The sequence below is a fragment of the Carcharhinus amblyrhynchos genome, chromosome 16 (genome assembly GCF_965287045.1).
Source record: "Carcharhinus amblyrhynchos chromosome 16, sCarAmb.v2.hapA, whole genome shotgun sequence".
NCBI lineage: Eukaryota > Metazoa > Chordata > Chondrichthyes > Carcharhiniformes > Carcharhinidae > Carcharhinus > Carcharhinus amblyrhynchos.
The window spans coordinates 59,216,537-59,230,481 of NC_137339.1; the positions used below are offsets into that span (position 1 = coordinate 59,216,537).

Here is a 13,945-nt window from a genome sequence, read left to right on the forward strand (position 1 = left end):
TCTACTCAATCTCTCCTCATAAGCTAACACCCTTATTTCCAGAATCAACCTGGTGAACCTTTTCTGCACCCTCTCCAAAGCTAATATGTCCTTTCTTAAAAAAGGGGACCAAAATTGTACACAGTACTCTAGGTACGGCCTCACCAGCACCTTGTACAATTGCAGCAAGACCTCCCTGCTTTTATACTCCATCCCTCTCACGATAAAGGCCAACATTCCATTTGTCTTCTTGATCACTTGCTGCACCTGCAAACTGAGTTTTTTGTGTTTCATGCACAAGGACCCCCAGGTCCCTCTACACAGTAGCATGCTGTAATTTTTCACTGTTTAAATAGTAGTCCACTGACTAATATTACTTCAAAATATATCTTACTCTGAGCTGTAAATTTTAGATCCTGGCTCAGTTAACACCGGTTTAATTCAGTTTAATGCTGGGGAAAGATAGACTTGAATATCTGTCAATGTTCCACATTACAAATTTTAAAACACCATTTTCATATTAATTACTTTCACGAGATGTGGGACATCACTGGGAAGGCCAGTATTTGATGTCCATCCCTAATTTCCCCTGAACCTAATACCGTGCTCAGCCGCTACAGAGAGAAGATTCAACATTACTGTGCGTCAGAAGACAATATAGGTTAAAGGTAAGGATAGCAGTTTTCCATGCGTTATTTAACAATCAAGTATATAAATCATGTTCAGCATCACCGAGGCTGGCTTTAAGTATCTATTTTAGACTCATAATTTTGCCATGGTCGGATCAGAATCCACGTCCTCAGAATTACCCTGGATTTTTCACTTATTATTCCGTAAACATTAACGCTACGCCATCATGCCTCTCATTCCAACTGTGACTTTATGTTGCCATGATGTGGAGTTGGACTGTGGTAGGCACAGTAAGAAGCCTCACAACACCAAGTTAAAATCCAAGAGATTTATTTGGCCTCACGAGCTTCCGGAGCGTTCCTCCTTCATCAGGTAAGTCCACATGTACTCACGCGATGAAGGAGCAGCGCTCCGAAAGCTGGTGATAGCGAATAAACCTGTTGGGCTTCAACCGGGTGTTATGAGCCTGCTTAGGGAGGCGTTATGTGACATTCAGCGTTAACACACACAAAAAAAAATCTGCTTATGTAACAAAATCCAAACCTTACACTAACATTGTGAAACAACCTACAGATAAGGACGCTTTAGTTAATTCGGGCCAGACAAGGTAGTGAGTATAAATTGACAAATAATATAAAATAAAAAAGAATGATTTCTCATCGCTTCAAACTGTTCCGTTACAAAAATTCTTATCTCTGACGCCGCAGATATGGCTAGGGGAAAGGATTGGAGAATGAGTCAGCCACACTTTTACAAAGGACAGTTAGCGTTATGGCAAGCTCTAACGTTCATTCGGTTTTGCAGCTTGAATCCTAAAAATGTGTAAATTTTGAGTTAGAAATGTCTGCAGCTGAATCAGGGGGATCAACTGGAAGGAAAGAATTAAATAAGAAACTTTGTTAAAACATTTCACTGCTAGGAACAGACTTGCTGTCTTCCAGGCTCACACATCCAGTTCTATATGTTTAAATGTATAGATCATTACCTGCTCCACAAAAACATACTTTATATCTCAATAATTTCCCTGCTGCCTGTAGTAGACTGAGAAGAGGATCTATGTAATCAGTCAGTTGTCATTTTTTTTTCTGGAACGCACCCAATCGTTTCCTGAAGATGAGTTTTAATAATCGAGCTAAACATTTTCCCGAATAGAATCCATGGACCTGGACAAAACTTGGATCAGATTCATGCCGCCTTTTTATTTCTAAAATTGTGCATGTAAAGGATGCGGGCGTCGCTGGCGAGGCTCGGATTTATTGTCCACCCCTACTTGCCCTTCAAAATTAATAAGGTATATCATGCTGCAACAGTTATCCCACACTGAACAGTTTAGCCGAGATGTGTGTTTCCTTTGCTTTCCCTCTCTGCATTTCAGAAGAATTCGCATTTCGGACTAAAATTTTAAAAAAATCAAACTCATATTTCACAGTTCAGACCAGATGGAGAACCTTTAAAAAAACACACTTGAATAATTGAGTAGAATTGTAGATTGTTCCAGTAACATTGCACAATATTATAGTAGATGTAATAAAAGTTCAATCACTTGGTGAAAAATTACTGACTGATTTGCATAACTTCGTACAGGTTTCTCAGAAACAATGCCTGTCTCTGATTTCATAATTTTCCCCCCTCCCCCACCCTCCCCCCACAAAAATAATCATGTTTTTCATAAAATCCGTAAAGTTCATTACAAAACATTCTGACTTGAAATTACAGCAAGTGCAATAAAATCCAACCACCTTCCAAACAAGCAGTTCCATTTTCGGGTGTCTTTATAATTGTAATATACTTGATATTTACTATATTCATTCCACGCCAGGGTAAATAGATTTCAATTTAAAACGTTACAGAATGTGCAATAGAATCCGTCTTTCCTTCACCGAGCATATCTCTCTTTGAGATGCATCAATGCAATTTCAATACTCTTGCTATTTACATTGATGAACGATTCTGTGAAGATGATGAAACCATAATTCTAAAGACCTCAGCTTCTGAACTAATTATGTGTCCAGGTCCCCAGCGTCCATTTAGTACTGACTGCCTGGCACTTCTCTGTGAATGGAAACAATCTACAATTCTGACATTGCCCTTCTTATGGACAGTCAAATATTATAGTGTAGTTGGTAATGCGAAGGGGAGAATGATTTGTTGTTTGTGTGTGTAGACGGACTTCAGTCTAGGCCGGGCCTAGAAGCCCAAAAACCATTAAAAATGAATTATTGGGTTAGAATGAACTATGACCTTAACAGCAATTAGCTTAAGGAAACTCATGCAAGGGGAAACTGCAAAGTTAGCAAGGTTAACATTGGTAGAAAATAGAGAAGCAGCTAAAATTAGAAAAGGTTAGCACATAGAGCGGAAAACAAGGGACAGGCAATAATCAATTGACATTAGAACCTGTTCCGACCACATATGTGGTTTTAACACTGTAAACGATTTTGAAAGCTGGAACAGGTATCAGGAAGTTAGAGTGTTAGCCGTCTCTTGCAAAAAGCACAACAGACAAGACAAACACTAGCTGATGTCAGTGTTGTATGTTACCATTGTAATACACATTGAATACAAGCTCTGTATTTTCAGCATTCCAGTAAAGTGGTAATGACGTCCTGTCCTTTTCTGAGCCGTAATTAAGAGGGCGTTTGGGCTTTATGTGAAAATCAGATTCAGCACGGTTCATGTCTTCTTCTACATTGGTTCGACAGACGTCTAATGAAGAGTGATTTATATTAAATCGAGCATATCTGCTAGACATCTTCTTCGGTGTCTTGAATATTATTTACGATCTGACGGATGTACCATAATAGCTCATTTCGCATCGAATTCTCATTCAGAGCCTATGAAAGGTATGCTAATTACTGAGCTGACAAACGAGGTCCAATGTTGATGCATAATTCCTGAATATTGGAAGCTACAGATTAGCTGCCTCGATGCTGATGGACCATGAAGTTCGAGATATCATGAGCAGCTATAATTCAGCAAGCTAAATCTGATGGAATATGAAATGGATTCTTCGTCTGGTCACTGAAATCAGCAACATTTTGCAGTCATGCAGATTTGGGTGTTCATTTCTTTCATGGCATTAACTGAAGGTATTTCTCTTTAATTTTGTGGCATTTCCACTGGAGATAATATATATTCTGGGAATGAGCAATATGTATTAAATAAAGGACTAATTGAGGAGAGAATTACTGAAGATGGAGATTATATTTTCTTTTCCATCGAGATATAACTGGTCAGAGAGAAACCTATTTCTTGACATTTTAACAGATATGCAGTTGGTCGTTAATCCAATGTTAAATATGTCTATTGCTGGTTCTCAAATTCCATTAAAAAAACAAAAGCTCTAGTGAATGCTTTAGTCAGGGTTCTTGTTAGTAATTATTTAACACTGATATTAATTGTCAAAAAGTTGTTGATAAACGATATTTTTGTTAATTAAGTAATGATCTTTAAAGACGTTGCGATGAGTTTAAGAATAACACTGAATGAAATCTGTTGCTTTATTGTTCAGTTTTTTCTCGTGCTCAAGCCACTGTGCTCCTGCCAAAAGTTGTGGAGACAGTAACTGGTTCATGTGCAGTGATCGAGTGTACTTTTGATTACCCAGTCAATAACATCAATCTGATTGCAATGTGGATAAAGGTGAGCTCTGATCCTCTTAACCCGGGAGCCACAACAATTTTTCATTCAAAAGATCCTCTGAGACAGCAGGAAATCTATGCTGGGAGATCGCTGTTCAAGGGAAACATTAGAGAGGGAAAGTGTTCGCTCCTCATAAGTGATGTCAGAAAGAGTGATGAGGGCACCTACCAATTCATATTGAAAATCAGCGATAACTCCCAAGAACAAGCCGCTGAACATTCTATGGTTAACATTTCTGTTTCAGGTGAGTTTGTATTTATTTTATTTTTGATTTCATTCCGAGTGTTCAATTTGAAGGTCAATACCCTAATATTCCAGCTGAGCTCAAAGATAAGTTGGATTAAAGTTTGCAGAGAAACAAGCAGTCGATCCAGTTCAAAATACATTAATCCACCCTGACTGTCTGGTTAACTTAGGGGAAAGAAAAAGACAAATGATTAATTAAGTAAGACCATGTAATGTCCAGTGAGAAATATGGGCGGCACGGTGGCACAGTGGTTAGCATTGCTACCTCACAGCTCCAGGAACCCGGGTTCGATTCCAGATTTAGGTTGGCATCTGTGTGGAATTTGCAGTTCTCTCAATGTCAGCGTGGGTTTTCTCTGGATGCTCCGATTTCTCCAAAAGCCATGCGAAATTCTCCTTTGGTGTCCATGAAAAGGCGCTGAAGTATAGCGACTAGTGGGTTCTCACAATAACTTCATCGCACTTTTAATGTAAGCTTACTTGTGATAATAAATAAAGTTAAAACCCCTTTATAACTCCAATGAATAATTCTGAATAACAAACCCGTCCACAAAAAGACCGAATGATTATTATTCTAGATATGATGTTTGTTTTTTAAAAACAAACTTCTTTCTCGGATTTTCTTTGGAACAGATCCACTTCACTTCTCAAGTGACAAATTATTCTGACCCTGATTTGCTTTTCTCTTTCGACCAGAAAAGCCGCATATTTCAGGGTCGGGGAAAATGATTGTTGGTCAAAAGAAAAGGTTAATCTGTTCAATCCGTCACAACTGCCCCAAGGTAAACATTCAAGTGAAATGGACACATTACAACTTGTCTCTGCCACTTCCCTGGGATATCAGCGAAGCGGGAAATCGGAATGAAAGTGGAGGTTATCAGACAGTTTTATCTGAGCTGACAATGATTCCATCATCTATTCATCACCAAGCTGTTCTGGGATGTAGTATTCTAATTGATGGTTTCCCAATCTCTACCCCACGAATTCTCACCTTGGAGATTGAATGTAAGTATTTGCTAATTATTACCAGTTATATAGCATGCTGATCACTTGTACACTGGCACAGTGCCTAGCACTTCTGTACCAAGCGCGAGGGACCCGGTTCAATTCCGGCATTGGGTGTCTGTATCTGTGAAGTTTGCACGTTCTCCTGGTGTTTGCATGGTTTCCTCCGAGTGCTCCGGTTTCCTCGAACAGTCAATGATGTGCAGCTTAGGTGGACTGGTCATGCTAGTATTGTCCCTTAGTGTCCCAAGCTGTGCAGGATGTTTTTTGGGGGGGACGGGAGGGGGTGCGGATGGCGGGTGAATACATTTGATTACGGGGCAGAGAGTGTGAGCGCGATACTCGTTCGGAGAAACAGTGCTGTCTCGACGGGCCGAACGGCTTCCACTGAATTGCAGGATTTGATGACTTATATGATTTACATCTATTGTTGGCACTGTTACAAGTGTTCAAGTTCTGACCATTGAAGTTTACAAGCAGAAACCGGCATTTCTTCTGCCAGTTCTAAGTTGTAAAATCAATGAATCCATTTGATCCTCAAGCAGGTTGTTCTGGGATGATTCACTCCCTAAAAGAGTCATGAAGGTGAAAGTTATGAAGCTGCTATCTGCTTCAATGTAAGATCAAAGATACTGTTACGATTAAGGATTGAACCTAATGAACTCCCAGTGATAAAGTATTTAATTCACATAGCAGATCTGAAGAGTCGAGAGGGGTCAGAGGTGCGGGAGATGGTGGGTGCACATCCTCAAGACAATGAGTTTGCATAAAAATAGTCGAGGTTAAAGATGATGAACTTCCATTCGAAATGTGCGGTCTCCTGTCTGATATAATGGTTCTTACGGGATGGGTTTCATCCCGATGGAATATTTACATTTGACATTTAATATTAGTCACTGCAATCCTCAAAACTCTGCATCAAACGGAGTGGAATACTCAGCAAGTCTTGCTGCGTCATGGGAATGATGTACCTGCTCCTTATTGTTAAAGTATGTGACTTGGTGGTACCCATTTTTAGATGGGTGAAATACGCTAAAAAAAAACACAACAGCAGATATCGCAGTGAAGACCTCCTGCACAATTTTCATAAAGATCTTTCTCAACATAAATTTTAATCATGATATCTTGCATTAAGATCCCCATGGAACGCAATGAACTCAAAAAAGATGAACTCAAAGAACAACCTCAACACGAAAAAAACATGTGCAAGATTTCACTTTTTAAACTTTTTTTTGCAAAGATCAAAAGGAAATATAAATACGCGTTCACAGATATCTTATTATTTTGATTAGCAATTACATTTTAAACAGCCGGTAGTACACAGCAAGGTCTTGCAACCCAGCAGTCAATTGACCACCTTATTCATCATCGTCAACATTCAGTACCTCCAACACTGATGCACAATGACAGCAACAAGAGACAATGCAACAACTCACAGATCAGCCCCTTCCAAAACCAAGGCCATCTGGAAGGACAAGGGCAGCACACATATGGGAACCACCACCTGCAATTTCCCCTCAAATCCACTTCCATCCTCTCTTGAAACTACATAACGTTTCCTTCATTGTCTTAGAGTCAAAATCCAGTAACTCCCGCCAGAGATACGTGTGCATTTAAACAACATGGATTGCCACGGCTCAAGATGGCACCTCAGCGCCACATTCTCCAAACGTAATTTCGAATGGGTAATAAACGTTAGCCTCGTCAGCGACACCAGCATCCCGTGAAAGACTAAATATTAACTGTTTAATCCCTTCAGCATATTTGTAATTAACCTCAGCCACTCTGCTCCTCAAAACTCTGCCAGTTCCAGAAATGTATTCTGTTTCTTCATTCAGGCTGGAGTTAGACTTGAATTACCACCTGGCTGCGGTTTTATTCCATGCGAAATTCATCGGGACAAATCCTAATGAAAGGCACAGCTTTCCACATTGGAAGCTGTTTGGAGGGAATACTCTTTAAATTTGGTACCTACATGCACAGTGAAGCAGTATAATCATTGTGTTGTTTTGTTTTAAAATCATTTTTACATCAAAGCGTCCCTAACAAGTCTTCATTTCAGACAGCATTTGAGAGTCAACCACATTGCTGTGAATCAGGAGTTATATGTATAGCAGACTAGGTATGGGTGCCAGATTTACATCCCGAAAGAACATTAGTGTACTAAATATGATTCTCGACAATCGTTTCATGGTCATCATTAGACATTTATTCCAGATTTTTATTGAATTCCAATTTCACTATCTTCGGTGATGAATTTGAACACGGGTCCCCAAATCATGCTCTCGGTTTCTGGATTGCCAACCCTGTGACAACTACATCTTTGTTTCTTTGTTCCACTGTCTTAGAATAAGCATATCTGAACTGTTATCATGCATGTTTTAATCAGCTGAATGTGTATTTCAAATTCGTCCAATGGTTGGGATAACACTATGTAATGAAGGCTTTGTTTTATGATTTGTAGATAAACCCACAATAATAATAGGCCCGTTGTGCACCAAATCTAAGAATTGGACTGATTGTACATGCAGCACTGACGCCAATCCGTTGGCCAACATGACCTGGACCATCAATGGGAGAATCATCACCGGGAATAGATCAGATAGAGAAATCATTACCCGGTCTGTGAATAGATATCAGGTAGAGAGCTCCCTGCGGCTGAATCATCCAGTTCAAATAGGAATCCTGATCACTTGTATTGCAACCAATGAGCACGGTGACAGTGTCAGCATCCACCAGCTTCACTCTGACGGTACATGTTTTATTTATGTATAATTGCAAATTGTCGATGAGTTGTTCCATCATCAGTCCCTTCATAACTGAGTAACATTAGTGTCACCAAATAAGAGCCTCACTCAGCAGGCCAAGGCAGAATGTTCTGCTGAAACAACGTTAGGAGGAATATCTAGCATTGTATAGTCTCCAGTTGAATGGTAAGGTAGACAGAATCAGTTTTCACGCTGCCTTCTGAAACTTGCTATGTTTATGACTCCCAAAAAACATTGAATTATCTAAACAATGGGAATGTTGGAAGATGAAAAATTCATTCCACATTGAAAAAAAAATCTTCAAATACCTGTGTTCATTTAATCAACAACAATCCAACACTGTGGAAAGTGTTCATTTCCAACTTACTTAGACTCAATGGGGGGATATCAGCTCAGAATTTTTTTAAAAATCTAACATCAGTTGCATTATTTGTATAATTCACAAACGTTTTTGGTTGCATCCAGTGAATGGGACGGTCGTATGTTCTAATCAGTTTAAACTCAATGTATTTTTTATATCACAGTGTGCAATGTTAATCTAATTTCTGATCTTTTTAGATGCACTTTGTGCATCATAAAGAACAGAATATTTATCCCTTTTACCACATAATTCCCCCAGTCTAGAACACACGGACATAATCCTTTAGTATGTACGAAGTTACAAGATGAGATACCAAGAAATGTAACTTATTGCTTGCCTTGCAGTTTCATTAGAAAATCAACTTCACAATTAGAAGAAATACCTACAGGATTGCTGATTTGCAAGAGTTCCCTAATATATAGAATTACTTCTTTCCTGATATTTTTAGGAATGCATTCCTGGAAAATGTTCTCCATTATTTGCGGAGGATCCGCTGGTCTTGTTGGATTAATTGCAACCCTGATTGCTGCGAAGATAAAGATGTAAGTGTGATCCTTTATTACGTAGAATAGAATTGTAAGCTTCAACACTCGAGGCTGTTTGTCCTTGAAGCAATTACTCACAAGAATTGTTAAAAACTTAGATGAACTAATTCAAAAGCCACCAGCATCATTAATAGTGGAATATTAGTGACTGATTGAACTGTCTGCCTGAACATTCTTCCAGTTACATTATATTCTTTGATTTTCTCTCTTAAACCTGCACGTCCTGCCTACATCTGCCTACATATCTAATTCCAGTCAGAACATTTTATTTTATGCGATTTGGCAGAAGTATTTTCTGTGTTTAAAGAATATGCGCAGGACAATCGGGAGCTTGTGCTCAATTGGATGTTCTTGTCCCAGGAATGTCTCTAACAATATACTAGAATATTACGCCCAATCTCAGAATCAAACATTGACTGAAATAGTCAGAAATTGTGGAACATTTCTTTAAAAACAGTCTTTAGGTCAATGGGCTGAAGGAGTAGAAATGCCTCTTCCAAAATGGTTTATTTCAGTCAGATATTGCTGATATTTTGTGGATTGCTTCATTGTGAACAATTGCTTCAGTGACTGGAACTGGCCGGCTATATTTGAGCGCAGCAGAGGAGCAAAGACAAGACTTTGCAAACCTCCTAATGCACCTGATGATCGACATAATATACATTAGGGAAACATTCTAGATCATCCTCAGAATTTTTTTTTATTTATTTGTCACTCTTCAGGAAGAAACTGGAAGATGCTGCACATGTGGGAGGAAGGCAGGAGGATTTGGTAATTTACCGGTCTACACAGAATACATCAAATTCCGAGGCAAGTTATGGCCAGCATTGCGGGCCATTGCTACTTTTCAAACCGTAAATGACTCAGGGAAAACTCAATACATCAATGGCAGTTTCAGAAACATGATTCCTGAGAGTTTAAGGTGGGACTGGCCTCACCGCGTTCCTGACAGCAAATCATGGAGACTTGACTAAGCCATGTAGTGAACTGGGAAATGAAAGTAGGACGAATTTCTCAAGAGTGTCCTTCATAAGCCACATAGACTTGCAGGAAGAACAATCAAAAAAACAATATGTAGTGACTTGGAAATGGAACTAAATCAATAGGGAATACTGGAAATCCTCATTAATTCAGATGCACCTAATTAAACTTCCAGTTTACTAACCTCCTTCAGAACTTGTAAAATTGAAAGATGAAACTATATTTTATCAAATGAAGAAATGGAGAGTAAAAGGTTTTGGAGGAGATTCGAAAGGGATAGGATCAAAAGGTGATAAGAGTAAGGGTGGATGAAGGAGAAGATGATGATGCAAGCCAACTATAGACTATAATGTAACAGCCAAAAGAAGTAAACATGTCCCAAGAGACAGTATTAGTATTAAAAGCATAAACATGACAACAGGTTGATGTCATAAAATTTTAGGTCTGAATTATCACGTCCATTTTACAGCTTTTGTTAATGTTCTTGCTGACACCATTCACACCTGTTCTATGCCTCTCCGTTTTTTTTCTTTGCCAATACCCATTTGTTTGTACCTTTTGCAATTACCTTTTTTTCTGATGAAAATTCTTCTACTTCCCATCTTTAATAGAGTTCTTAATTGTTTTTGTCTTTCTTCATAGTATTTGGGAATCGCTGGCCAATATTTATTGCCAATCCTAACTTCGCTTGAAAAGGTGTTGGTGAGCCACCTTCGTGAAAATCTGCAATCCATGTGGTCTCAGTCCACCCCGAGTGCTGTTAGGGCGGAAGACCCAGGATTTTCACTCAGCTACATATCTTGCATATCTTCCCTTCTGCTCCCCTATGGCTTTTTTCCCACTTCTGCCCATGTTTAATAAAAAAAAACACTTGACTCCCTAGCTTTTCCCAGTCGAAATGAGAACATAAGAACATAAGAACATAAGAAATAGGAGCAGGAGTAGGCCATCTAGCCCTTCGAGCCTGCCCCGCCATTCAATAAGATCATGGCTGATCTGTCGTGGCTCAGTTCCACTTTCCCGCCCTCTCCCCATAACCCTTAATCCCCTCTCTTATCAAGAACCCATCAACCCGCTTCTTAAAAATATTTAGCGAGGCAGCCTCCACCACTTCAACGGGCAGAGAATTCCAGAGATTCACCACCCTTTGAGTGAAGAAGTTCCTCCTCAACTCCGTTCTAAACCGCCTCCCCTTTATCTTGAGGCTGTGCCCCCTAGTCCTAGTGTCTTTTTTGAGCGGGAAGAGTCTCTCCACCTCTATCCTATCCATCCCATTCATCATCTTATACGTCTCAATGAGATCTCCCCTCATTCTTCTAAACTCTAACGAGTACAAGCCTAGTTTATTCAGCCTCTCCTCATAGCTCAATCCCCTCAACTCCGGTATCAGCCTAGTAAACCTCCTCTGCACTCCCTCCAGGGCCAAAATATCCTTGCGCAGGTGCGGCGCCCAAAACTGCACACAGTACTCCAGCTGCGGCCTCACCAATGCCCTATACAGCTGCAGCAAGACCTCCCTACTTTTATATTCAATCCCCCTCGCTATGAAGGCCAGCATCCCATTCGCCTTCCTGACCACCTGCTGCACCTGCAAGCTGGGTTTTTGCGACTCATGCACAAGGACCCCGAGGTCCCTCTGCACCGTCGCCTGCTGCAGTTTTTCGCCACATAAGTAATAGTCCTTCCTACCATTCTTCCTACCAAAGTGGACCACCTCACATTTGCCAACATTAAATTCCATTTGCCATTTCCTGGCCCATTCGCCCAGCCTATCTAGATCCTTCTGCAGACTCTCCACACCCTCCGCACAATTTGCCTTTCCCCCAATCTTGGTGTCATCAGCAAATTTCGACACCCTGCACTCGGTTCCCTCCTCCAGATCATCTATATAAATGGTAAATAGCTGAGGCCCCAGCACCGACCCCTGGGGCACCCCACTAGTCACCAACCGCCAATCCGAATAGCACCCATTGACCCCCACTCTCTGCCTCCTATTTGACAACCAATCCTCTATCCACGCTAACACCCTACCCCCAACTCCATGTCCCCTGACCTTCTGCAGTAACCTCTTGTGAGGTACCTTGTCAAACGCCTTCTGAAAATCCAGAAAGACCACATCCACCGGCTCTCCTCTATCCACTGCCCTAGACACATCCTCATAGAACTCCAGTAAATTTGTCAGACACAACTTCCCTTTAATGAAACCGTGTTGCGTCCGCCCTATCAAGCAATTCCCTTCAAGATGCCTCGCAATTTCCTCCTTAATGACGGATTCTAACATTTTACCTACCACAGACGTTAAACGAACCGGCCTATAATTCCCCGCCTTTTGCCTGACACCCTTCTTAAACAACGGCGTAACATTAGCCGTTTTCCAATCTTCCGGCACTTCCCCGGAATCCAGCGACGTCTGGAAAATAACCACCAAGGCATCCACTATAACCTCCGCCATTTCTTTCAGAACCCTCGGATGCATTCCATCCGGTCCTGGGGACTTGTCCACAATCAGCCCCTCCAGTCTGTCGAGCACCACCTCTCTAGTAACGAGAGTTGTCAGTGAGCCATAATTTGAACTAGTATTCTCTTGCACACATTTTGTCGGGCCAAATTAGTATTTCCAATTGTTCTAACCTGTAATAAGCCAATACATTTAGAGTCATTAGCTAACATTAAGTCAATATCAGAGCCAATGTTAATCTTTAATTGGCATTATAAATTCCTGGATAAACAGTTCTAGTTTGTTTGATCTTGCTGTGTCTGAAACTGGCTGTCATCTTTGTTACATCACAACATTGACTAGGCTAAACTACTTCGTCAGTTTCACAGAGTATTGAAATGTTCATAAATACATCAATCTAAATAATTATGCTCTTTATTCGAGTAATTTACTGTCGTGCTTTCCCATTGCAGTGTTTATTAAGTACATAGCAGCTCTTGTCCCAAAATGATCCGAGAATCACAGTGACCAGAAGCAGATTATTAAACACATCTGAAGCACAGTTTTCAAATTTGTCACACAGGCAGCATTTTCATTTAGCCTGAATTTCAAGAACATTTTTTTTAAGTTCTCGATAATCGATATCACACATCTGATGGAACATGAGAAAGCTCATCCTGGATGAAAACATTTTTCTCATACAAACAGGGCACTAACCACCGCCTTCAGTTCATGTCCACAGTAACTCTATAACTAAAAATAATCGTGTTCTTTCACAGAGTAATCACCATACTCACGGCCGGGAAGTGACAAAGCCAATTCAAAATGAAGAGATCATCTACGCAGCTATCAAGTTTGGAAACTCATGAAAAGACCAATGGTAAAAGCATCCTGATGATGAACAGTAATCAGAACAGATCTGAGAATGAGCTTGGATGATGCCGAAATGGCCAGACTTTAATACAGCTGACGTTGTGGGATTATACAAACAACATCACTTTGGAATGAGGGCTATGAGAATACATATTTTCCTGAAGTTTTATGGAATGCTTTAATCTACGGTCATAAAATCGTGTATAGTTGATAGGATAATAACTTTTTTCAGCGTTTTCACTCTATTTTGTGAATCTAAACGTTTTTATAAAACTTCACGAACTCTGATGACAAGGGTAAGATTGCAAAAATTAAATAATTTTACACAAAACAACAGAAAGTTGAATTTGTTTCTTGCGACCTTCAGCTAATTTAATGTGACCCTCAGGACATGTGCAAACTTCGAAAACAGGAGCACGGTGTTGGAAATTGCTGGTGGACTTGTATTATTGGGCTAAGGGGAGGAATGGGCGAGGTT

At 40.2% G+C, this 13,945-nt stretch overlaps 1 protein-coding gene across 1 annotated transcript; it reads left to right on the forward strand.

Moving 5' to 3' along the window:
• The first annotated feature begins 3,655 nt into the window (after window positions 1-3,655).
• On the forward strand, window positions 3,656-13,606 carry LOC145353699 (sialic acid-binding Ig-like lectin 13). The gene is made up of 6 exons (XM_080204467.1): window positions 3,656-3,698; window positions 4,121-4,495; window positions 5,194-5,502; window positions 7,967-8,254; window positions 9,080-9,173; window positions 13,376-13,606. Exons 1-6 carry the CDS (start codon window positions 3,656-3,658, stop codon window positions 13,461-13,463), a joined length of 1,197 nt encoding a protein of 398 aa, XP_080060593.1. The 3' UTR covers window positions 13,464-13,606.
• Window positions 13,607-13,945: the final 339 nt, after the last annotated feature.

What these genes read in the sequence shown, in the direction of transcription:
- LOC145353699 (XM_080204467.1), top strand. Translation starts at nt 3,656, where the DNA reads ATGCAGATTTGGGTGTTCATTTCTTTCATGGCATTAACTGAAG. An exon ending in GGTTAACATTTCTGTTTCAG is followed by an intron (nt 4,496 to 5,193) that starts GTGAGTTTGTAT and finishes TCTTTCGACCAG; the next exon opens with AAAAGCCGCATATTTCAGGG. An exon ending in ATTGCTGCGAAGATAAAGAT is followed by an intron (nt 9,174 to 13,375) that starts GTAAGTGTGATC and finishes TCTTTCACAGAG; the next exon opens with TAATCACCATACTCACGGCC.